Source organism: Megalobrama amblycephala, linkage group LG2 (genome assembly GCF_018812025.1).
Source record: "Megalobrama amblycephala isolate DHTTF-2021 linkage group LG2, ASM1881202v1, whole genome shotgun sequence".
Classification (NCBI taxonomy): Eukaryota; Metazoa; Chordata; class Actinopteri; order Cypriniformes; family Xenocyprididae; genus Megalobrama; species Megalobrama amblycephala.
In genome coordinates, this window is record NC_063045.1 from 3,937,385 (window position 1) to 3,962,593 (window position 25,209).

Below are 25,209 nucleotides of genomic sequence, written 5' to 3' on the forward strand. Positions count from 1 at the left end.
ATAAGTGCAAATGTGTGTGGCAGTACAATGAAGAAGAGTGCAGTGAATGTGAACCTGTTGCTAATTCTCTAAAATGATCAAACTATTCAAATTCTGTTGGTGGTGTGTGTGAAATATGTGAATCCCATGATAATATTCTTTAAATTTACAGCATGTTACACCTCTGTTTATCTCTCTTCACAGCCAGCAAGGGGATATTCTATAAGAACACTCAAAACTTGCTGACAGAACATGAACAGGCTCTTATTTCCACTCCCTCTTAAAGATGTCCATCCTCTCCAGAAACCTGTGGTTTGTGACTGAGCAGCACCTCATGGTACCTTCACAGAGATGCACAAAATCACTTTCCAGAACCTTAACCTTCACAGTTCCTCACCGGTGGAACAATCTTCCCAACCCTACCTGGACAGCCGAGTCCTTTTATAAAGTTCTTAAGACTTTTAAAGACTATTTTTCATGATAGTGAAAGTTCATACTTTTACCTAATCTTGAGATTTTGCATCTTAGCATTTCTTTTGGAATGAATCGCTTTAGACATTTTTCCAAGTTCAGGGCCAAATCGTTCTATTTTGCTTAACCGTTCCATTCCGTGCTGATCCGGCCCAGCCAGTACGGATATTGTTTCATTTTCCACAGCTCCTTGGAATCTAACTCAAATGCGTCAGTCATTAGACGCAAGAGTTTAAAGACGTTATGAGATGTTATGAGACATTAAGAGAAACTGGCAGAAGTGACCAATCCTGAGTGGAAACGTCAGTGCACATATTTTTCCACCTCAGTTTCCATGCCGATTTGTAATCATGCTGTGCTGAACTAAGCTCGAGTGGAAATATAACTGTAACCATTTCTTTCCATTCTTAGAACCGTTCTAGAACCGATTTGCCTCTAAACAACCTCATATAACTAAGATATGACCCAGTGCCATTTTTTATAAAGATACTAGAGTGCATTTTCCCAAACAGAAGTGCAGAGTTCATTTGCAAAAACAGATCTCCATTTTCATTAATTCTCATAAATCAGGTTAGTCAGCTTTGATGAAATTACCCTCAGCTAGAGCATCTTTTCAAAGTGACTAGCAGCCTTGTCACCTGAATACTGTGCACTGATTTGCTAAAACTGACTTATCAGTTTGTGTACACAAACAACAAGGGTGCTTGTCGGTTTCTGTTGTAAAACGGGAACTCGCGATGCCTTGACAGTGGACAATACCGTTTTTTTTTGACAAAATGTATTTTTTTATTCAAAACATAGGTGTACGTACTATATATGTGCCTTATTTTCTTTCTGTCTTACTGTCACAGTCATATTTAGTTTCTCCATCTTGCTTAAAGTGTTAGTTCACCCAAAAATTAAATATCTGTCATTAATTACTCACCCTCATGCCGTCCCACACCCGTAAGACCTTCGTTTATCTTCAGGACACAAATTAAGATGGCTCAGTGAACTTTATGAATCTTTTGTTTTGAATCAGTGGTTCGGATCACCTATCAAACTGTCAAAGTCACGCCCCCCAGTGAACCATTGAAATTTCGAAACACTTATGATATAACAAAGCTTCGTTTACTGAAATCACGTGACTTTGGCAGTTTGATACACGCTCCGAATCACTGATTCGAAACAAAAGATTCGTAAAGCTTTGAAGCTTCATGAAGCAGTGATTTGAAATCATCACTAGATATTGTTGAATAATGTCATTATTTGTTTTTTTTGGCACACAAAAAGTATTCTTGTCACTTCATAATATTTAGGTTGAACCACTGCAGTCACATGAACTGTTTTAAATATGATTTTAGTAGCTTTCTGGGCATTGACAGTGTTAATTATCTTGGTGGCAATGTAATCCTCACTGAGCCATTGGATTTTATCAAAAATATCTTAATTTGTGTTCTGAAGATTAACGAAGGTCTTACGGGTGTGGAACGACATGAGGGTGAGTAATAAATGACAGAATTTTTATTTTTGGGTGAACTAACCCTTTAAGATATTAATTGATTTGTCAGAAAAGTCCTATAAAATCTTTACTAAAACCAATGATTTTTTAGGACTGTCAAAAATAATTAAATAATATTAACTACAAAAAATAATCTCAAATTTTGAATTTGTAGAAATTTGCCCTCTTAATAACCTTAAGTTAAGTTATTAATATTAAGTTATAAACAGATGACCCAGTACCATTTGTACCATTTTTATGGAGATGTTAGTGCATTTTCCCAATCAGATGTTTATATATTTATGCACATATCTTATATGTTTAAGTACTGTATATGTGCCTTATTTCCTGTGGAAAATATGTATATATTTGTGTATATAATATACACTGGAATCAATGATCAGATGAAGTCAATCTGTCTGATAGTTTCTCACTGGAAAGTACTTGTTGAGATTATGGTTAAAACTCATTTCAGCCCACTGGAAACTGTAGCTGTCATTTTCCTTTTGTAAGTATTTTTCTAGATGTTATTCATGTTTTATGTCTCATAAAACAACCAAATAAAGGATTTCAAGAACAAAAAAAAAAGGTATTCACTTCCTTCCTGTCACATGAGGCTGTCAGCTTCCTACCTCTATTTTCAGGAAGCATAGCAAAGGCAAACTCTCACAAAGAAACATAATTTTCATGTTGATATTTGTTGATATTTTTGCAGATTTATTAAAAAAGAAAAACTAAAATATCACATGGTCCTAAGTATTCAGACCCTTTGCTGTGACACTCATATATTTAAAGGTCCCGTTTTTCGTGGTTTTTTGAAGCTTTGATTGTGTTTATAGTGTGCAATATAACATGTGTTCATGTTTCGCGTGTAAAAAAACACAGTATTTTTCACATAATTTACTTATCTGTATACCGCTGTTTCCACTGTCATAAAAACGGGCTGATGACTTCCTTGTTCTATGAAGTCCCTCCTTCAGAAATACGTAACGAGTTCTGATTGTGCCAGCGGTTCCTGTGTTGTGATTCGACAGCAGCTTAGCGAACCTTGCCCGGAAAGGTCACGCCTCTTACCATAACGTGGAGATGCACGCGCTCAGTGTTATTGTAAACATGTCTTTAATTTTACCCTATCAATTTGAGCCGGAATCAGACCCGGTGATTGGACTGCGGGATGAAAATAACAGCGTCTCGACGACATGGCGACAAACACACTCTACAAACGCAACTCTTGTGTATTCCTGTGGGTGGAGGTTAGTCAAAAAACTGTTTTAGTGACGTCATTAAAGAAGGAAGTAGAGGGATGTAGTCCAAACTGGCCGTTCGATGTGGGCGACTTCTGTTAAATAAAATATCTCGCTTGGCATTGAACTTTGAGCTTTAAAATTTTACAGATTTTATTTATACTCTAACAACAACATTACACACTAACTAAAGTTTGAAACATGGGATCACGAAGAACGGGACCTTTAACTCAGGTGCTGTCCATTTCTTCTGATCATCCTTGAGATGGTTCTACACCTTCATTTGAGTCCAGCTGTGTTTGATTATATTGATTCGGACTTGATTAGGAAAGCCACACACCTGTCTATATAAGACCTTACAGCTCACAGTGCATGTCAGAGCAAATGAGAATCATGAGGTCAAAGGAACTGCCTGAAGAGCTCAGAGACAGAATTGTGGCAAGGCACAGATCTGGCCATGGTTACAAAAAAATTTCTGCTGCACTTAAGGTTCCTAAGAGCACAGTGGCCTCCATAATCCTTAAATGGAAGACGTTTGGGATGACCAGAACCCTTCCTAGAGCTGTCCGTCCAGCCAAACTGAGCTATCAGGGGAGAAGAGCCTTGGTGAGAGAGGTAAAGAAGAACTCAAAGATCACTGTGGCTGAGCTCCAGAGATGCAGTCGGGAGATGGGAGAAAGTTGGTGAGAAATAAGATTCTCTGGTCTGATGAGACCAAGATAAAACTTTTTGGCCTTAATTCTAAGCTGTATGTGTGGAGAAAACCAGGCACTGCTCATCACCTGTCCAATACAGTCCCAACAGTGAAGCATGGTGGTGGCAGCATCATGCTGTGGGGGTGTTTTTCAGCTGCAGGGACAGGACGACTGGTTGCAATCGAGGGAAAGATGAATGCGGCCAAGTACAGGGATATCCTGGACGAAAAACTTCTCCAGAGTGCTCAGGACCTCAGACTAGGTTTGCCTTCCAACAAGACAATGACCCTAAGCACACAGCTAAAATAACGAAGGAGTGGCTTCACAACAACTCCGTAACTGTTCTTGAATGGCCCAGCCAGAGCCCTGACTTAAACCCAATTGAGCATCTCTGGAGAGACCTAAAAATGGCTGTCCACCAACGTTTACCATCCAACCTGACAGAACTGGAGAGGATCTGCAAGGAGGAATGGCAGAGGATCCCCAAATCCAGGTGTGAAAAACTTGTTGCATCTTTCCCAAAAAGACTCATGGCTGTATTAGATCAAAAGGGTGCTTCTACTAAATACTGAGCAAAGGGTCTGAATACTTAGGACCATGTGTTTTTCTTTTTTAATAAATCTGCAAAAATGTCAACAATTCTGTGTTTTTCTGTCAATATGGGGTGCTGTGTGTACATTAATGAGGAAAAAAAATATTAGTCATATATTAAAATCATTATATCATATATTAAAATGATTTAGTGATATAAAATGATATAGTGACTGACACAAGGGAGGCGAGGGTAGAGCGGGGCAAGTAAGTTGTAGCATCTGGATAGATCCGGCGAAGTCAATCAACTTTGGAATTTTCAGAACGCTTTTAGCATGCTGGACTGTGTTGTAAATCTCACCGGCTCCGGCCGGTCCAGAAGAACAGACACTTTGACAAATTTGTTACTCTGTCAGAAATTGAACAGAGGGCCCCATTTCCTAGCTCTTGGGACATCAAAGGGCCCCTCATGTGGACTAAGTACCAGATCACATTCCAACACACACCACAGACACACACAAAATACACACAAACATGCATTGAAGACTGCATGTGCAAAATATGACTGTGCCAAAATGTACCCGTCATGTATGTCAAGTGCATGTATGTTTCCTAGTGTTTAGACTTAGTTTAAATGACTGTATTTGTGCTAGTGTTAGTTTTAATGATGGAATTTTGTCTGCAAACCATAACTTCTTTGACATGCTTTTCTTATCTGTCAAGTTTGGATTCGTTTTAAAGCTCCTTCCACGTCTCATTCACCTATGTGTGTCACATGGCTGTCAAATGCATTGTTGCTGTCAAATGCATTTTAATGGTACTATGAAGAAAATACACTCCTATCCGATACCTCCATAAATTATGCAAATCAAGCTACAAGACAAGACAAAGGAAAAGTTTACCCACCAACTTTGCACCTATATCATTGGCTATTCCACCTCAAGGAGGTGTGTCGGCTTGTCTGTCATAAAAGAGGAGCACCAGGATTTTTCTGTGTGTTCTCCTGATTGCCCTGAATCATCCCTCGCCTGCTCATGCACGTCTCTTCCGGACGTCACGGCGACGCGCTTCCATTGCGCTCATCTTTCGGGACCACCATCTCTCCGGCGAAACTAACTTTCACGTCCTCAGTTCAAACCCTCCCGCGGAAACGGAAGAATTTCTGTGCTTTTCTCAGCAAAGGACTGTTAGTAAGTTTGCCACCTCTCTTCTCCCTTTCCCTTTCTTTACTTTCACTTCTGTATATATGTATCTACCCTGTGTATAGCCGTATAACCTTTGTAGTATTAATCTTACATATTAAATACATTATATCCATGCTTTTTGTTCTTTTGCTCATTCAACAAAAACCAGGTCACTTTAACGTTTCGATTCTAACACAATCACTTTACGTTTGATGCTATCATAGGAATTTATCCTTGTGGCCAGAGGATAACATTTCTGTTATAATAGTCTGTGGAAAACTTAACGGTTTGCTGGACAAACTAATAGTTTCTCTAAATAATTATTAAACCAGAACTAATCATATATGTAATTGATTATAATTCGTTGTAATTAATTCACAATGTTTAATTCCCCCTTGGGTTGGTATGTGCATCATAATTAATCATAAAGCTTTATGATTTATTATATTCATATATCTAACCCATAAATTGATTAATAACTGTACAAAATCGCTACAAGGTCCTGGGTAGAACGGTTATATATATTTATATTTTGGACATTTACATAATCATAAATGTCTCTAGAATCATCCAAACAAAACAAATCTTACAAGAGTTTTATAGTTTTTTTGTACACAGTCAAAAGTCTTGTAAGTACATATATCATGGGGAAATGGGGTATACTGTGTTAATAAGTTAATAAATCAAGGTTAATGGTGTTTAGTGCTTTTTGCTTTCATAATATCCCACCTAGAATATATATTAACCCTTTAACTGACATCTCTACTGTACAGTTAATTTGATAGTGATGGACGCACTTCCTTTGCATGTGAGAATGCGCTGTGGTCTTGCATGTTGAGCGCTTCAAGAAAAAAAAAAACAACTCTTAATATTGAGAAAATCACCTTCAAAGTTGTCCAAAAAAAAAAAAAGGCATATTTTTGATATATTTATAGTAGAAAATTTACAAAATATCTTCATGGTACATGATCTTTCTTAATGATTTTGCGAATAAAAGAAAAATCAGTAATTTTGAATCATACAATCTATTGTTGGCTGTTGCTACAAATATACCTGTGCGACTTATGACTGGTTTTGTGCTCCAGGGTCAAATATATTTGTATTTATTTATTTTCATTTAACTTTTTGACAGTGCTCTGTTTGGGCAACTTAATGTGCTGCACTATGTTCCTCCACTTTAAGACAAATGGATTTGTTGTTTTTTGTGTTTTGATATTCAAGAGATTATAAGATAGATGCAGCTTTTTTGGGTTCGCATCGAAAGTTCTTAGACTTTTATACATAATAATTGTGTTTATGAATAAAGATTGATCTGTTGAAAGCAGTTATTTTGAGTTAGATGCCAAATGTTCTCCTCCTATTCAAATTTTACATTAAAGGGAGCTTACAATGTATTTGCCCACCGGCAACTATAGCTGCCATATATTCAAATGGAATTTTTAAGGAAAAAAAAAAATAAATGAAATGTAAATAACATGTTCACATGGGACACTATTAACACAACTATATGCATGAAACCATTCAGAAAAATTTGGGCAGAAATGGGTTAACAGCATCAAAAATTTATGATAACCTGATCATCACAACATTGTTCCCATCAACATGTATTCACATTTGAGATGTTTTTCATCCTGTTTGTTAATCCTTTATCTTTCCTGCCTTATTATATGCCTTTATTTTGTGCTACATTAAATAATAAAGCTCAATACTGTTCTTGCGAGTTCAGTCTCTGTCATTAATATCTGTACATAATAGTTTTAATAGAGATTCACAATAAATTAATTATGCTACACAGATTTTAACTCATACATATGTCAACTCTGACAACTTTTAAACTATTCAAATCTTGTAATTATGTCTAAAACAATTAAGCAATTCATCACAAGCTGCTCTATAGAGAGATATACTGTCTGGAACCTAGTGGTTACACTGTAAGACTTTTTTTTTTTTTACAACCAAATGTTGCTAATCTGCTTTTCAAAATTTGGATTTTAAAGGCCTGGCCTCTGTTTTAACCTGAAATACTGCATTAATAGGAAAAATATTTAAAAATATTTTTCAATGGAACAGATTGATAATAATTATAGCATAAATATTAATTAGTACCATAAAATTCTCTCAAAATGCAAAATAAAAAAGACAAAATATTATTGAACAAAAATGTATTACATTGATTTTACTGAAGAAGAAAAAAGTTACATTTCAGGTGTATAAGAAACATGAGTGTGGTTCACAAATAAGGACCGCACAAGTTCAACGTTTCAACTTATAATAGACTTTAAACTGCTTTAAATCAGTGAAGTTACAACTTGAAAAAACTGCATTAAATTGTATATTTGCAGGAGCTTTTCTTCTAAAATAAAAACATGTTTTTGGTCACACAAGCAAGCAGGAAATCATCTGTTCTCCTGAAGATTGTCAGCCGGACTGAAATCTGGAGAAAGATTGGAAAAACATTTGTCACTGTAGCTCTGCTTTTCATTCTGACAGATCGTCTGCTCACACTTTAGCTTCTGCAACATAATAAAGATCAAGTTTGATAAAGATTAAATGAGGATATTTTTAATAACATGGTTTGTATGATCGCTGAAACAGCATGTGACCAATTCCACATCCCAAATTTATGGAAATATACATTGAAATTGTAAAAACGTCTAGGTTATGTATGTAACCCTCGTTCCCTGAAGGAGGGAACGGAGACGTTACGTCAGAGACTGACAAATGGGGTGTCGCCCGAGAGCCCAATCACCTTCAAGTGTTAACAAAACAAGCCAATGATACGAAGAGTATCTTGGTCTGCGGAATTTGCATGCACAAGCTCTGCCCACATTGTGAGTATATAAGGAGCAGCGCGAGCAACTCGCATTCAAGTCTTCGCTAAGGAGCCGAGCCAAGTGACCCGGCCGTTCAGTGGAACAGCAATTGTGGCAAAGGGACGTAACGTCTCCATTCCCTCCTTCAGGGAATGAGGGTTACATACATAACCTAGACGTTCCCTTTCAGTCGGTCACTTTGACGTTACATCAGAGACTGACAAATGGGGTCCCTACCAAAACGCCACAATAGCTGTCTTCCAGTGAAACAGTGTTACAGGACCATACAAACACAGAAACACTGGGTAGCATATTCCCATAGGGTATAGAAGTCCACTAGCATAGCGGTGATAAACTGAGGTAACCAGCCCGCAGGGTGGAATTACACGTCAGAGATAGCAAGTGGCTTGCCAGGGGAAGACACATGCTCCAAAGGAGACTTAAAGTGGAATACACACGTGGGATTACCCAGAGGGGAACCACAACACATGGAGGCACCTAGTCTAACATAGGGGCTGACCGAAGGGGCATGCACATAAGCGTAGACGTCGACAGTGCTGGAGGAACCCAGGGTTCTGAACAGGAACTCAACTGAGGAAGGGCGCACGTATCCAATCCATAGAGTGGAATGGAGCAGCAAGAGAATGACACCAAGCAGATCCAGCTACTGGCCCGAAGGGGCGAGTATACGGGAGGATAACGTCTCTACACGGAGATTATAAAATCTCTCAAATGTGTTAGGTGTCGCCCAGCCCGCAGCTCTACAGATATCTGTACACAATACACTCCTAGTTGAGTGAGCCCTCACTCTCAGGGGGCATGGCAGGTCTTGAGCCTGGTAGGCTAAGACAATCGCATCCAATAGACAGTGGGCTAACCTCTGCTTGGAGACAGCCTTCCCCTTCTGCTGACCTCCTTAACAGACAGAGAGCTGTTCTGAAGTCCTGAAGCACTGAGTTCTATGTAAGTGCGGAGTGCACGTACTGGACAGAGCAGTGCCAGGGCTGGGTCTGCCTCCTCCAGGGGCAGCGCTTGCAAGTTCACCACCTGATCCCTGAATGGAGTGGTCGGAACTTTGGGCATGTATCCGAGCCGGGGTCTCAGGAAGTCTTCCGGCCCGAATTCTAGGCACGCTTCGTCAACAGAGAAAGGAGGAAAAAGTTTTCTCGCCCCCCTCAGGAACCTAACGACCAGGTCGTGCTTATCCAAAGACCTACCTTCAACAAGGTCATGATGGGCCGCAATCGCAGCCACATAGACCTTAAGGGTGGAAGGAGACAGCCTTCGATCCAACCCTTATTGAAGAAAGGAAGGCACAGACCCGACCGGACATGTCCAGTGGTTCGCATTCCTAGAAGAACACTAGGTGACAAAGAGGTTCCACTTTAGCGCGTAAACCTGTCTAGTAGACAAGGCTCGAGCTGAAGTGATGGTAGCTACCACCTGAGGTGGCAAGGTATCTAATCTGACCGTGTCCCATCCAGGGACCACACATGTAGTCTCCATTGATCCAGACGCGGGTGCCAGAGAGTGCCCCATCTCTGAGAAAGAAGGTCCTTCCTCAGAGGAATTGGCCAAGGAGGGGCTGTCGCGGGGAGCATCAGTTCGGAGAACCAGGTCCGGCCGGGCCAATAAGGGGCGACCATGAGGATCTGCTCCTTGTCCTCCCTGATCTTGCACAGTATCTGTGCAAGGAGGCTCACTGGGGGAAACGCATACTTGCGTAGACCCCGCGGCCAACTGTGCGCCAGTGCATCTGACCCGAAAGTGCCCTCAGTCAGAGAATAAAACAACTGGCAATGGGCACTGACTGGAGAGGCAAACAGATCTACCTGAGTATCCCCGAACTGCTCCCAAATCAGCTGTACCGACTGGGGACTGAAGTCGTGAGAGCTCGTCGGCTGCCCGGAATATGAATGGCACGAAGCGACTTCAGACGCTTCTGACTCCATAAAAGGAGATGGCGAGCGAGTTGCGACATATGGTGAGAGCGTAGACCACCCTGACAGTTGATGTACGCTACAGTTGCCGTATTGTCCGTATGGACCAGAACATGCTTGTCTCTTAGCAGGGCCCTGAAGCGGTGCAGAGCAAGCCGTACTGCCAGCAACTCAAGGCAATTGACATGCCACTGAAGTCGGGGTCCTGTCCAGGAACCCGACGCAGCATGACCATTGCACATGGCACCTCAACCCGTAGCAGAGGCATCGGTTAACACAACAAAAAGCCTGGACACTGGTTCTAGGGGAACTGGCAGGTCGGGGTGATGGTTACCTTGAGCATGCCCTGTTGCCATGCCCATCTCGGGACTCGGCCGTGAAGCCAATGCTGAAGCGGTCTCATATGGAGCAACCCCAGCAGAATGAATACCGCTGCGGAAGCCATATGCCCCAGGAACCTCTGAAAAAGTTTCAGTGGAACCGCTCTCTTGTCGTGAAACTGATTCAGGAAACTCAGCAGAGACCGCGCGCGCTAACTCGTAAGCTGCGCGTACATGGTGACCAAGTCTATTTCCATACCGAGAAAAGAGATCCTTTGACAGGGGAAAGTTTGCTCTTTTCCCAGTTGACCCGAAGGCCCAGGCGGGCGAGGTGTCTGAGCGCTAGATCCCTGTGCTCGCACAACCGCTCTCGAGAGTCTGCTAGGATCAGCCAATCGTCGAGGTAGTTGAGAATACGGACACCTTGAACCCTGAGGGGAGCAAGTGCTCCCTCCGCGACCTTCGTGAAGATGCGGGGAGACAGGGCCAACCCGAATGGGAGAACTTTGTACTGATATGCCTGCCCCTCGAAAGCAAACCGAAGAAATGGTCTGTGTCGAGGAAAAAGGGAGACATGAAAGTATGCGTCCATCAGGTCGATAGCTGCAAACCAATCTAGTGGACGAAAACATTCAAAAATGTGTTTGGGCATTAACATCTTGAACAGGAGTCTGTGAAGAGCTCGGTTCAAGGCCCGAAGGTCCAGGATTGGCCGTAACCTGTTTTTTGGGTACTATGAAGTATGGGCTTTAAAAACCCGACTTCATCTCGGCTGGAGGGACAGTCTCGATCGCACCCTTTGCCAAAATGGTAGCAATCTCCGCACGCATGACGGGGTCATCCCTGCCCACCATCGTAGCGTGGATCCCCCGAAATCTGGGGGGACGGCGAGCGAACTGAATCGCATAGCCGAGCCTGATCGTTCGAATGAGCCAGCGGGACAGGTTGTGTAGCTCTAACTAGGGCTGGACGATTATGACCTAAAATCAAAACCTCGATTAATTGAACATTTTACCTTGATTATGATTAATGAACAATTATTTTGTTTCTGTTTTTTTTTTTTTTTTTTTTTGCCCTCATAGTTCACTTACGAGGTTTGTACTGTAAATATGATTGACTATTACAGGTGGAATATTTTTTCCTATTGAAAGAGCGATCTGACATCATAGCTCACTATCAGCAGTTATTTTATCTATGTTCGTAACATTTCTTACAGATTTCTGCTCATTGTAAATCAGATAAATATAAATTAGCACAGTACCAGTACGAGTGATTGCGTGAATTAGTCCGTCTCTATTAATTGTGCAGCTGTGGGTTGTAAATAGTTCCTTTAAAAGTAGAAAAATATATGGTATAATAAGTTGAGTTTCTAAGCTACTTTAGTGATAAATCATAGGACAGCACTGACAACTAGTTTGACAACTGTGTTCCTCTCTGTGCGCGCGATCTTCACGTTTTGTGCAGTTACTGTTTGTATGAGTGTTCGGGCCACAATGCAGCTGCGCGAGCGAGGTAGCTTGATATAAAAATACACATCCTATTGTTTAATTGCCTGAATGTCCAAACCATAAAACAAATACAACTGACAAAGTTTAGTGAAGACGCAAGGCTCACCGCTCGTGCACCATCACTATGTGTTGAACCGGCATTCACCTCCGTGTTTTGCTTTTATGCCACTGACTGGAAGAGACATGTGACTACACACGCGGTAGTAACAGGATTACAAAAACGAAATAGCCAACATGGGAAAATTACGTCGGTTAGAAGTTCTGAATTTCGGTTTCAGTTACTTTTCGATTAATCGTCCAGCCCTAGCTCTAACCAAGCTCCCAGGAACCTTACCAGCGGGGTCAGAGGAACCACAGGTGTACCCTCGGTGGGGCAGCGAGACGGAAATCGAAAACAAACATTCTGTGTTTATGTAATCTGTATGAAAAGAGACACGTGTCAGAAGTCCGTGATTCAGCTCATTATCCGCTAATGCGGCCACGCCCACGGAGCTAGTGCTATTCTGAGGCAAATTCTGAGGCAATACTTGTATGCATCGTCTCAATCGTGTATTTATTGTCTTGAAAAGTGTTTATCTGGATGTTAAAGCCATGGTTAGCGATCTGTAGAAGACATGCTGTTAGTTCCTGGTTCCTGTTCTTCTGTAAATGAAGTTGTGGACTAAAGCTGTACAGAGCACCCTCCGGCTGCAAGTATGAATTGAAAACACAGTATCCAGCACTCATAGTGATGACAATAAATATTGAATAAATATTACTCCTCTGTATAGAAAATTGATATAAACATATGAGAATCCATAAATATTTCTCCAAATGTGCATGCTTTTAAGCTAAAAGCCTATACGAAATGCCATAGAGGTAACATAACTGTTCAGACACTTTGCATCACAGAAATACATTATATTTTAAAGTATATAATAGAATACTATTATTTTAAATTGTAATAATATTTCACAGTATTGCTGTTTTTTCTGTATGTTTGATATACAGCATGATGAGCTGAGACATGATCACAGAGGGTTTTTTCACAGCCTACCTGACTGAAAGGCCTCATTAATATGCAAGTCATTTCAGGTCATTATTATGCGATTCTTTTGTCTTCTCAGGTGAGAATTAGGGCTGCACGATATATCGCATGAGATTGTCACGCGCATTTCATCAGTAAAGCCGGTGCCCTGATTACCGCTAAATCGCCATCAGCTGCTTTCAAATGGAGCGGCATTTAATAGACAGAGCCGTAGATCACTGAAAAGCCACGCAATATCGCGTTCATATCGCAGATGAATCGCCTTCGATAATGAACGCGACATTGTGTGGCTTTTCAGTGATCTACGGCTCTGTCTATTAAATGCCGCTCCATTTGAAAGCAGGTGATGGACATTTACCGCTAATCACAGAACCGGCTTTACTGACGAAATGCGCGTGACAATCTCATGCGATATATCGTGCAGCCCTAGTGAGAATCACCCATTATTCATGATGATGCACGCCTCCACGCATACTATGTTTCTTGACAAAAAGTATCTTACAAAAACTAAATCAATATATTGTTTTATATGAAGGAGTAGGAAGGATAATTTTTACATAATTTTGAAGCAAAAACTCTAGTCTACAACCTCCAATACCCAGAAGTCTTGTGAACACAGATTTAATTTTTTTTTTTTGGCCTTATTTCAGTGACTTAAGTTTTTTGGTTTTGTCAATAACAACACATAAACGTTATTCCTTCAAAAACACAAACATGTACATACATGTTTCTCACATATTATGGTAGCCTAGTTTGTGATGAATACAGTGTAATGACACTTGTGTCATTAATATGTTTATGAACTGAAAAAAGCACAAATGTCAGGGCATGTCAAAACTTCTCCAAGCCCCAAATCAGCCTCAGACTCCAGAGGGTTAAGGTAATCGAGTCTCGATCTAAGCATCTTGATGGTCATATTCCCACAATGAGAACATGAACCATCCACGAAAGCCGCCTCATTGTGCTGGAAGCCCAAACACGCGAGACAGTGATCATGGCCGTCAAGAGGAGTCATATATAGGCCACACCCAGAAACGCACGGGCGGTATGACATCTTTAAAAAGACGCAACCGTTTAAACCCGTGAAGCTCTTTTAGTACCGAAGCGCTGAGGGGAAACAAGCAAGGCAGGAACACTGGAACTGCTGAAATGCTCCGTCACACCAGTACTACAGAGACTCGTCTTGAAGAACACTCCAGTGAAAGCAACGATGTACTCAGCTCCGAAGCGAAAGCTTGAATGCGAGTTGCTCGCGCTGCTCCTTATATACCCACAGTGTGGGGCGGAGCTTGTGCATGCAAATTCCACAGACCAAGATACTATTTGTATCATTGGCTCGTTTTGTTAACACTCGAAGGTGATTGGGCTTTCAGGCTAGACCCCATTCGTTAGTCTGGGAACAGCAAATTCTGCAAATCTCTTTATCTAAAATGTTAATTTGAAAAATCATTTGAATTCAAGTGAAATGTCAGATTTGACCAGGTTATTCTAATTGACATGGTTAGATGAGACTCTTTTTATTTAGACTGAATAAGACTGGACTGTTGTGGACTAATGTGAATACAGCTACTGGATTATTCATCTAGTGCTTGAGTGAACAATAAATCTTTTAAATATTTTGCTAATTAGCAATATATTTAAAACCCCTAAATCACATCATGTTGAGATCATTTATTAATAAATTATCTCAACATGATGTGATTTAGGGGGTCTGTACATTCCCAACATCCAACAGCTGATGAAGCCTCTTGAATGAGGAATAAGAGCGGTTCAGAGAAAGATCAGGACAAAGACATGTAAACATGAACTTACTTCATACGGACTACAGTACAAACATGAATCCTCCCATCACACACAGAAGTACATGTGTGTTTCTGTAGGTCCTTAAAAACATAAAAACACAGTTTTTAGTGTTAAAAATATACTGAAATTAGAAGGAAATCAAATTAAATATTAATAAATAATAAATTAAAATATTAATAAAAACTATAATAGTATACAAATAAAACTAAACACTGGTTATCTGGTGTTAATCAACCATCATAAAGGTTTAATCTGGTGTCTAAAGACTGACTGCAAGAATATTATCAAGCCATGTAATTGCTTTGAGGAACAGATCTCAACTCTTGATGTCGGCTCATTACATACAAACAAACCTGTTTTCATTGAACACTGCAATAAACTCTCTATGGATAACTGCACATTTCTATGGAAAAACACTATGAAACTGCGGCCAGCGTCTATATTCTGGGTTCATCTGCTCGCCTGTGTACAGTATGCATCATCAATAATGTGTATTTTGAATGTGAAATTTTAATATCATTGTTTTCCTACATTGGTACTTTATACAAACCTGCTAAAATCACTGGCAGCAGAAGGAAAGAATAGTTTTCTCCACCAGGGGGGCGGTCCTATAAGAGAGTGATATATGGTGAAAAAAACTGTGAATTAATAAAGTGTAACCATAAAAACACTAAACCACATTATTAACAGCTTACTGTAGTTAGTCTTGATCTCATCCTCAGTCAGATTCTTCTGGATGGTTTCTCCCTGGTGCTCCACCACACAAGTGTACTGGTCATTCTTCCACTCGTCTGGAGTAACATCAAGAGTAGATGTCTTCTGGAAGGTCTCGTCCTCATTTGGCAGAAGCTCTCCAAGATCCACATCCTCATGATGATCCTGTCCATTTTTAAACCAGTTAATAGTGACTCCTGATGGGTAGAAACCTGTGGCATGACACATGACTAGTGGAGAGGAGGGATCCTTCCGTAACAGAGACACCCGAGGAGCTGAAAAAGATTGAGATAAAGGTGAGGAACATATTTCAGATCAGTTGAAGGCAGGTCATGGAGTCAGTCTATCTATCTCATCTTCAGGCTATGAGTGAAATGCATGACGGCAGTCTGAAGTTAGCGGTTCCCACATTTCCAGCTTCGCCACGAGAACCAGCGCCGTTAAGGTGGAAAAAGGATGACAGAGATTGGGCGATTATACTTGAATTACTTCTAAATGTTTCATTTTTACTTCTAATGTTTGTTAAATGAGTTTAAATGTAGGCAATATGTAACCTACATATTAAAACTAGTATAAAATATGCTACTGTAAAATGATCGACAATAAAGGAAGTTATCATGCAAACCAGTGGTTGTGTGGAGTATTTTACAAAAGTGTAGAGGATTTAAGTTAACATGTAAGCATGAAGTAAAAAAAAAAAATTTGTAAATATGAAGTAATGAAATCAACCCATTATGCTGGGTTAAATAAACAACCCAGTTTCCAGGGTAAAATTAGCCCAACATGTGTTCTGTCCTATATTTACCCAGCGCTTGTGCTAAAAACAAGCCAAATTGGGTTGTTTTTAACCAAGTGTTTTTTAGGGGCTCAAAAAAATGCATCCAATCCATGTTCAACAAAAATGATTTGATGATGCAGCAAAATCATATCAGTGCATTCATACTCATTTTAGATGCTGAACAAAGCAATCATCTTAGTCACAACGTACCGGTTCTCTTTAAATCTGCTTTCCTTAACCTCAAGAACTCTTTCAGCCAGTGAACACACTCATAATCAAAGTATTGGTTTAGTAATAAACGCTGTGCTCTGTCATTATTCCACTTCTGCATTGTCTGAACTCCCTGCGGCACATATGTGAAGTATCTGAACTCCTTCAGGTCCAGAAAGATGAAATCCTGTCCATCATAACTGTGCTGATCAAACCCTTGTGAGACTCCAGTCTCATCATCCCAATCACATCCATACATCCTCTGATATGTGTGAAGACCTGAAGAAGGTAAGGGTAAACCATGAGATCTGCTCTTTTTTTTCAACGTATACAGGGTAATCCTTTGACATTTAAAAATGCAGCATAACTCACCATGTGACTGATTGAATTGCTTCATTAGATCATGAATGTTGAGTTTATAGATCTGCTGTACTTTTTCTCTGATCTCAGTGTATTTCTTCCACATGTCTTTAGATGCAAAATCCTTCATCCAGTCCTTTCTGGGAATCAGCTCCATTGTGTCACTGTCATAATAATCAATCTGTTGATAATCCAGTGTAGTTACAGCAGAAAACTCTGGGATTCCTGCAATCATCTTTCCACTTATTTCAGTGTAAAAGGTGATGAAGGTGTGAGGCTCTGAACAAACAACACAAAGACATAAAGCTCTCAAACACAGTTAAACACCATAAACCATAAATAAATCATTCAGTTTTTTTCTCTTTTAATTTCAAATTAATAATTTTGCACAGATATTTTAGGTATCTGTTTGCTGTTTTTGTTGTAAACGCATATTACGCAATTTGTGCAGACTCATTAGAGGGTGAAAACACAACAGGAGCATGTTGGAGGCTTGATCTGAATGTGTAAAGTCTCTGATCTTGTATGCAAAAATAATTATTGTGCTACCTACTGTATATGAGTTCAGTTTCTATTGGCTTTTAAACAGAGACACGCAAACGGGAGAGCGGGCCGTAAGTTTTAAAGGGTTAAAGTTGAACCACTGCAGTCACATGGACTATTTTAACAATGTCTTTAATGCCTTTTGGACATCAAATGGTGCAATGATTTTGCTACCTATGTGTGATTCAGAAATCTATGGATTTCATCAAATGACTTTAGGGTGAATAAATAATGACAGAAATTTCATTTTTGGGGCAAACTAACCCTTTAAGGTCTGATCTGTGCATCTTCAAAAAAACAAAAAAATCATGCTTTTCTTGCCAATAAACTGAAATAAGTTTAGGTTGAAGCACTAAAAATAACTGAAATAAAAATAAATTAAACCTAAACTACATTATTTTAAAAAGTCATAAAATGACAAAAGCACAATAAATTAAACTAAAATGTAACATGAACATATAAACAAATAAAATATAAGAATAAAAGGGAATTCAAAATAATAATAAAACTAAAGTAACACAGAGTTCAGCACACGGAAGTAGCTGAAGGTCTCGCTGACAGATATTCATCGTTTAAATGATGTTATGAATGAATCTCACCTGAATGAACCAAAGGCACGCAGATGAAGAAAATGAGGAACTTCATGATGGATGGAAATCCTTGTATCTGATACACAATTCTTCAGTGTAGTCGTTGAAGAGCGCTGTAAAACTGTTAAGTCTTGACAACATCTGGATCGGCAGGAAGAAGTGGTCATTAGAGGAAGCTGTGGACTGAACAAACATCACTGATGCCCTAGATACCCAACCTCAATACGGACGTTTAGAAGAAGCTTCTACATAAACACTAATTGATGAATGTGTACAGCAAAATAAAAGGCAAACCTTTATTTGTTTCATTCATTGATTTCAAGAAAGCATTTGATTCAATCTGGCATGAAGAATTATACCTTAAACTTATTGACAATGGAAAAGAGGGAAATTCTGTAATTTGATGAACTCAATGTTCACAGGCAGCCAATGTGTGGGAAAAAATTGAAAACCAAAGAACTGAATTTTCCCCCAGGGGGCGTGGCTGCGGTTTAAGCCCCACCCTCTTCAGCATTTACATCAACCGATTGGCCAATAGAACATGCTCCCATTCAAGGTCTCACTAATTATAAAGTGACTTGATTCTCCTGTCAAAAAAAAACAAAAAAAAACACCAACCAACGGATGAAGGGCAGAATTAGCAGTGAACAATTACATTGCTTCTTTTGTTGCCCTTTGACAGAAAATTACAAACAAAAGCCACACAATGTGGCATCGTATCAGTATTTTATTTTCCGAGTTGTGTTGGTGGCGCCAGTAGCTCACAGAGTGCAACCATTTGACATCATCAATGCAGAACGCACTGCGCACCTAAAATGGTGTATTTAAAATAGTGCTGTCAAATCGATTATTATGTATGTACACACATATATATTTACAAACTTTTATGTTAGATGTGATTAATTGCGATTAATCGATTTGACAGCAGTAATTTAAAAACAAAAACAACTTTTATAAGTGGGCTGCACGTGTCCTGAAGGAAACTTATTTCAATCGCCCCCTGGTGGCTGGCTGCAGTTTAGGTCATAAACCCCGACTTCTCCATGTAAACGAATGTGATGAGAGCCAAACTACAAATATCCAATTACACTTAACATTTTTCCTAAAGATGGTTTCTGTCATTTTATGCATCTCTTATCACACTGACAAGTGCAAGTGTTCGTTTTTTGATATTTGATGCTATAAAAAGGGGGTGTGGCATCATGATTGACAGCTGTGCTTGGATTGAGTCTATGGGCGGGACCTTGATACTGCGGCTCCACCTCACGATCACTACTGCTCAGACTCGGGCTCCAAATGCAACAATTTATCTGACGTTATCAACAAGAAAACTATTAACATATTTGTGATTAATACAACTTTAAGTGCCTGGAAAAGACTCAGGACTGGTCATTCCAGTATAAATAACAGTGTAAACTCATAAACAGTAATCTAAATAATACATATAACCAGGGACGTGGAAACTATATTGTGAGAGGGTAGGTTGTAGGCTATAGTAGGCTGTGTTGTGTATTCTGATTGACTTTATGATTAGTTAAATCTGTTTTGCACATGCATCGCCACAGAGTTAACCATTTCAGACAGTACAGGACAGCCTCTGTCTCGTTCACTTCATGTCTGTGGGCGTTACACAGCTCAGTGTGGCCCAGGCACGGCGCCAGGATTCCAGTTTTGGATGGGCCAGACCAATTGTGGGTGGGCCTTAAATTAAAAATGTTAAATTAAAAAAAAAAAAAAAACGTTATCCAATCACTGCTTAACCTAATAAAAAAATATTGACTAATATAGCCTACTGTTATATTATCTGTGCGTATACATAATATAGATTTTAATAGCTTGATGCTCTTTAAATATTTTGTTGCATTGTTAAAAGTTTCGGTGCATAGGACAGACCTATCTGCGATCGCTCTCCATGGTTCTGACCAAAGAAGAGTGCTTTTGAATCTCCATTACGCATGAAACGCATCATACCTGGGCTGCGTTTCCCGATAACATTGTCTCTTAGCGCGCTACGAAGACTCTTAAGATATAACTTAACTAAAGGTATATCATTGCTAGGCGTCTTCAGGGCTATCATCCACTCGCGAGGCATAGGCGCTGAAAGTCAGAGGCGCTGGCGCCCTCCTAGCACCGGCGCTGTTTTTGGTAAAACATGATTTTGACGACTCCATTAAGTTTTGTTTTATAGAAAACTCTTTTTAAAAGATATTCGTTTTGTATAAATTGTATCTTAATTTTGATCAATGTTTTATCAGTCAATTGCCCGTATTTAATAAATAAGAAGCAAATATATGGCAGACAATGTAATAACCTTAGTGTAATTGACAGAATTACTAAAAAATATTTTGCTACCTAAAAGTTAAAGATTTTTTGTGTCACGCATGCATGCATGTCTATTTCCCTCATATTAAATATAAAACGCATATTTTTCCAATGTCTGAACTGCTTTATTAATGGAGTATATAAACAGACGTAATATTGGTATTAAATGCATTTTCTGAGAATTTATATTTCAAGTTTTTACTGCAAATGTCGAAATGCGCACTCTTTGGTCCATCAGTGCTTGAGTCACTGATCACATTAGAATAAAATATCTCATAATAAAATACAAAATTGACTGATTTATGAATGTAGATGCATAGTTCTCATCAGTCAGAAATACAGATAAACGCTTTCATTTGTTATATTTTTGATCCTGAAAGAAAACAGAACAACAAAAAAGGGGTGGGGTGCGGCTGCCCCCCCCCTGTTCCAACGTCTATGCATATAACGATGTCATGGTGCATACTGACAAGACATATCACATTTATGGGAGTGGAGTTCACAGTCAGCTCCTCTCAAAAGATAAGACTAACAGCTAAGAACTCACATACTGAACACATACTAATACAAACTTACTTAATTGACAACATACTGAGAAAATGAGTGGCTTAGCAGCAAAGAAGTGAAGATATGAGCTGTGTATATTAGTGATTACAAATATAAATTCCTGTTTCATTTTTTTAATCTTGGGATACTGAGACAAAAAAGTCTAAATTGTGAGATATAAAGCAATAAAATACACTCTAAAAAATGCTGGGTTGTTTCAACCCAAATTTGGGTCAAAAATGGACAAACCCAACCATTGGGTTAAATTTTTAAATGCATTTTTTAACCCAATGGTTGGGTTTGTCCATATTTCACCCAAATTTGGGTTGAAACAACCCAGCAATTTTTAGAGTGTAGATACAGTTCATGTTTATTAAATAAAATACATTTGCAATTTTGCTTTCAAATGCAAGATATTAACTACTAATTACTTTTTAAAAAATAGAAATTAGAGGCTAAAAATGTCACAATTACAAGATAATAGTATTTCTCCTTTTTTACACATACTTTACATACTTTCAGGTTTATATTTTCTTACATACAAGTTTTATTAAAAAAGAGAGAACTCCATGTCTTCTTAAATGTTTTTTTATTACTATCAGTAATCAATGAACTTACAACTTGAAAATAAATAAATTATTTACAAAAAAAGAAAAAAAAGAAAAGGAAAAAAGTGACCTTTTCATTAAAAAAAATATACAAATCGCACACAGAAGTACATCTAAAGCACACATTACACCTTATATTAACATAAGTTTCATTTCCAGACAGTATCTGGATGTTCTTTAGATGATTTGCATCTGCAGTTATACATTGATGCATCTCCAGTGTGCTTTTATAGACTCAATGCCACACATATGTTCTTTTTTTGTTTGTTTGTTCATGATGTATCTTGTTTGGGAAAACGTATGGATATTAACCAACACTGAAACTTGTTTTGGTCAAACATGCTGGAAATCTTCTGATTTCCCACATCCTGATGAAATCCACAACCGAACTGAAGTCTGGGGTCTGTGCAGACAATTGGAGGAAAGTCATCAAGGGTAGTTCGATCTGCTGTTCAACCGGTTGTAGTAATAGGGTTCATTGAGTAAAAACCTCCTTAGTTTCTGCAAAGTACCCTAGTGAAAAAAAAGTATACTTTATTGTATTTTAAATATATTCCCTTTTTCTATAGTACATTGCAAATATACTAACAAAAAATGTACTAACTTTAAATATATAAAAAGTATATTAGCATCATATTTTCACAATAAAACTTTTAACACACTTTAAAATATTTGTACTTTAGTATATTTTATAAAAAATATATTTTAGAAAACTATACTTGAAGTGAAAGTTCAGTTTATTTTTTAAAAGTGTATTTATTTGCACTTCATAAAAATATATTTTAACTGTGTGCTGAAAGTGATCATTGTAACAATGCACTGAAATACATTATTTAATATTAGTGGCAAAATTAATATTTGAAAATATTAATTTTTCAAATATTCGGGGATGCCGAAAAAAAAAAAAAAACTTTTGTGAATCGGATGAACAGGGTAAATTATACTTTTTTATCTTTTGGCAAACATGCAAGAATCTTCTGTTGCTTCCAAAGGGCAGTACTAAATGAAAACAATATGATCTTTAAACGAAATAAGACTTGCACATCATATTCTTGTTCAAAAGTTTTCACCCCCCGGCTCTTAATGCGTCTTGTTTCCTTCTGGAGCATCAATGAATGTTTGAACCTTTTTTAAAAGTTGTGTTTGAGTCCCTCAGTTGTCCTCAGTGTGAAAAGATATGTGATCTTTACACAGTACACAGATTATTAAGTGTAATTAACTGAAACAGAAACAGGTGTGTGATAAATCAGAAACCATGAAACCATGGAAACGTACAATGACCGGGAACACAGAGAAAATGAAACCAAAGCACGAAACTAAAAAGATGAAACTAAACAAACTAAAACATAAATTTGAAGTAAATTTGCAGAGCTGTTTGAATTCAAATGAAATCTCAATCATATTTGGCCAGTTTATTCCAACTGACTTGGTTAGATGAGACTAGTCTGAATAAGAGCTGATTATTGTGGTCCATTTATAGGCAGCTATTGAAGACTGGATCAAGTGCTTGGTTGAACAATAAATACATTAAATATCACATAGAGATCATTTATTAATATGTTCTTGATGTTTAAAGACATTTTTACACAATCATTCAAAAGTTTATCACCCAGAAATGTAGCTGCAGTAATGGCTACCGAAGATGAGGCTTTGAGGCTTAAAATAATTCAGTAGTTCGGAATCATTTCCAGCTGCAATATTTGCTCTATTTAATTCAAATTCTATTTAAAAACTATTGAATGCATGTTTGATAGCGGAGACATTCCCATCATCCTACACCTGATGAAACCACTTGAATGAGAAATAAGAGCAGAAAAAAAAACCCACTTACTTGCTTCATTAGTACAAAAGCACAAATAACCAGTACTCCCGTCACATACACCACTGTGTAATCTTGTGTAGGTCCTTAAAACAAACAAACAAACAAACAAACAAACTTGTGAACACTTGAAAATACAATAATATACTGAAACAATTGATGAAATAATAATCAATACTAAAACTAAGTTATTAGTTACGTCCACTGTTATTGTTAACAAATATTTTTAAATTGAAATAGTTACAATCAAATTAAAACTTACAAATGTTTTCTTGGAAATTACCTGAAATAGGTTTAAGTTAAAGCACTGTAAATACTGAAAAAAACTGAAACTAATAAAAATGACAACTAAGCAACAAAATTAAACAGAAAATTAATACAAAAATATGTGGTAAAGATAGGATAAATGTTGTAGTAAGTGTATATATATATATATATATATATATATATATATATATATATATATATATATATATATATAAAGATTGTTACAGAGTAGATATGTTTATCCATGTGATTAACTCAAACATAAAGATTTTTTGTTTTAATGAAGCAATCCATGAGAAAAGTAAAATGATCTACTTGTTGAACAAAGTGAAGTTCTCAAAAACAACGTACCTCTTCTCTTGAAACCCGCTTTCCTTAACTCCAAGAAATATGTCAGCCAGTAAACACACTCATGTTTGTAGTATCGTTTCAGAAGTGTAAGCTGTTCTTTATCATTATTCCACTTCTCCACTGTGGGATCTGCCTGTGGTACATGTGCAGTGTATGTTCGCTCCTTCACGCCCAGTGAGATGAAATCCCGTCCATCATAACTGTACTCATCAAACCCTTGTGATTCTTCAGTCTCATCATCCCACTCACATCCATACACCCTCTGATACGTATGAACACCTGAAGAAGAAAACAGCATGAGAGAATAAAAATATAAAATGTTTTTTTTGTAATGCACATTATCTTTTGACTTTTAAAAATGTAGTATAAATCATCTTAACTCACCTTGTGACTGACTGAATCTCTTCATTAGAACACGAATGTTGTTTATGTAGATCTGCTGCACATGTTTTCTGGTCTCAGTGTCTTCTCTCCACGTGTTTTTAGATACAAACTCCTCCATCCAGTCCTGTTTGGGAATCATCCTCTTTATGTCACTGTCATAATAATCAATCTGATGTCCGTCCAGTGTAGTTACAGCAGAAAACTCTGGAGTTCCTGTAAATGTCTGGCCTGTTATTCCAGTGTATGTGGTCATGAAGGTGTGCAACTCTGACAAAAACATTGCACAAAACAACAGAAAGACATAAAGCTCTGAAACACGGTTAAGCATCTCGTAGTGTCAAATCAAACAACTACAAAAATACCACTATTCAAATGGATATTAACTGAATTTAAGATACTATCCCACTGAAATTTTAATCTTACTTTTATATTCTTTTATATTCATATCTATTCTATTAAAACATCTCATGATTTTCTCTCAGTTCAGCACACAGAAGTAGCTAAATGTCTTGCTGACAGAGAATTCATCATTTAAATATGTTACGAAATGAATCTCACCTGAATGAACCAAAGGTATGAAGATTAAGAAAATGATCAACTTCATTCTGGACGAAAATCCATGTATTTGATCCACAATTCTTTAAGTGTAGTCGTCGAAGATCACGTTACGACAACCTGTGAGTAAAAGCTTTCACCCTAAACTTCCGCACTGAGGTTGTTTA

At 38.2% G+C, this 25,209-nt stretch overlaps 1 protein-coding gene across 1 annotated transcript; it reads right to left on the reverse strand.

Moving 5' to 3' along the window:
* Positions 1–8,009: 8,009 nt before the first annotated feature.
* On the reverse strand, positions 8,010–25,182 carry LOC125257033. The gene is made up of 11 exons (XM_048173448.1): positions 25,046–25,182; positions 24,488–24,754; positions 24,104–24,382; positions 23,498–23,571; positions 22,107–22,179; positions 17,073–17,336; positions 16,698–16,985; positions 15,691–15,984; positions 15,546–15,603; positions 15,005–15,075; positions 8,010–8,097 (listed from the first exon to the last, which is right to left on the reverse strand). Exons 1-10 carry the CDS (start codon positions 25,089–25,091, stop codon positions 15,015–15,017), a joined length of 1,704 nt encoding a protein of 567 aa, XP_048029405.1. The 5' UTR covers positions 25,092–25,182; the 3' UTR covers positions 8,010–8,097; positions 15,005–15,014.
* Positions 25,183–25,209: the final 27 nt, after the last annotated feature.

Coding starts and splice junctions, on each gene's coding strand:
- LOC125257033 (XM_048173448.1), bottom strand. CDS start 25,091: ATGAAGTTGATCATTTTCTTAATCTTCATACCTTTGGTTCATTCAG. Junction 22,180..23,497: donor CTTTTGTACTAATGAAGCAA/GTAAGTGGGTTT, acceptor TTTTTTCACTAG/GGTACTTTGCAGAAACTAAG. Junction 17,337..22,106: donor CCGGTTGAACAGCAGATCGA/ACTACCCTTGAT, acceptor TTGTTTGTTCAG/AGCCTCACACCTTCATCACC.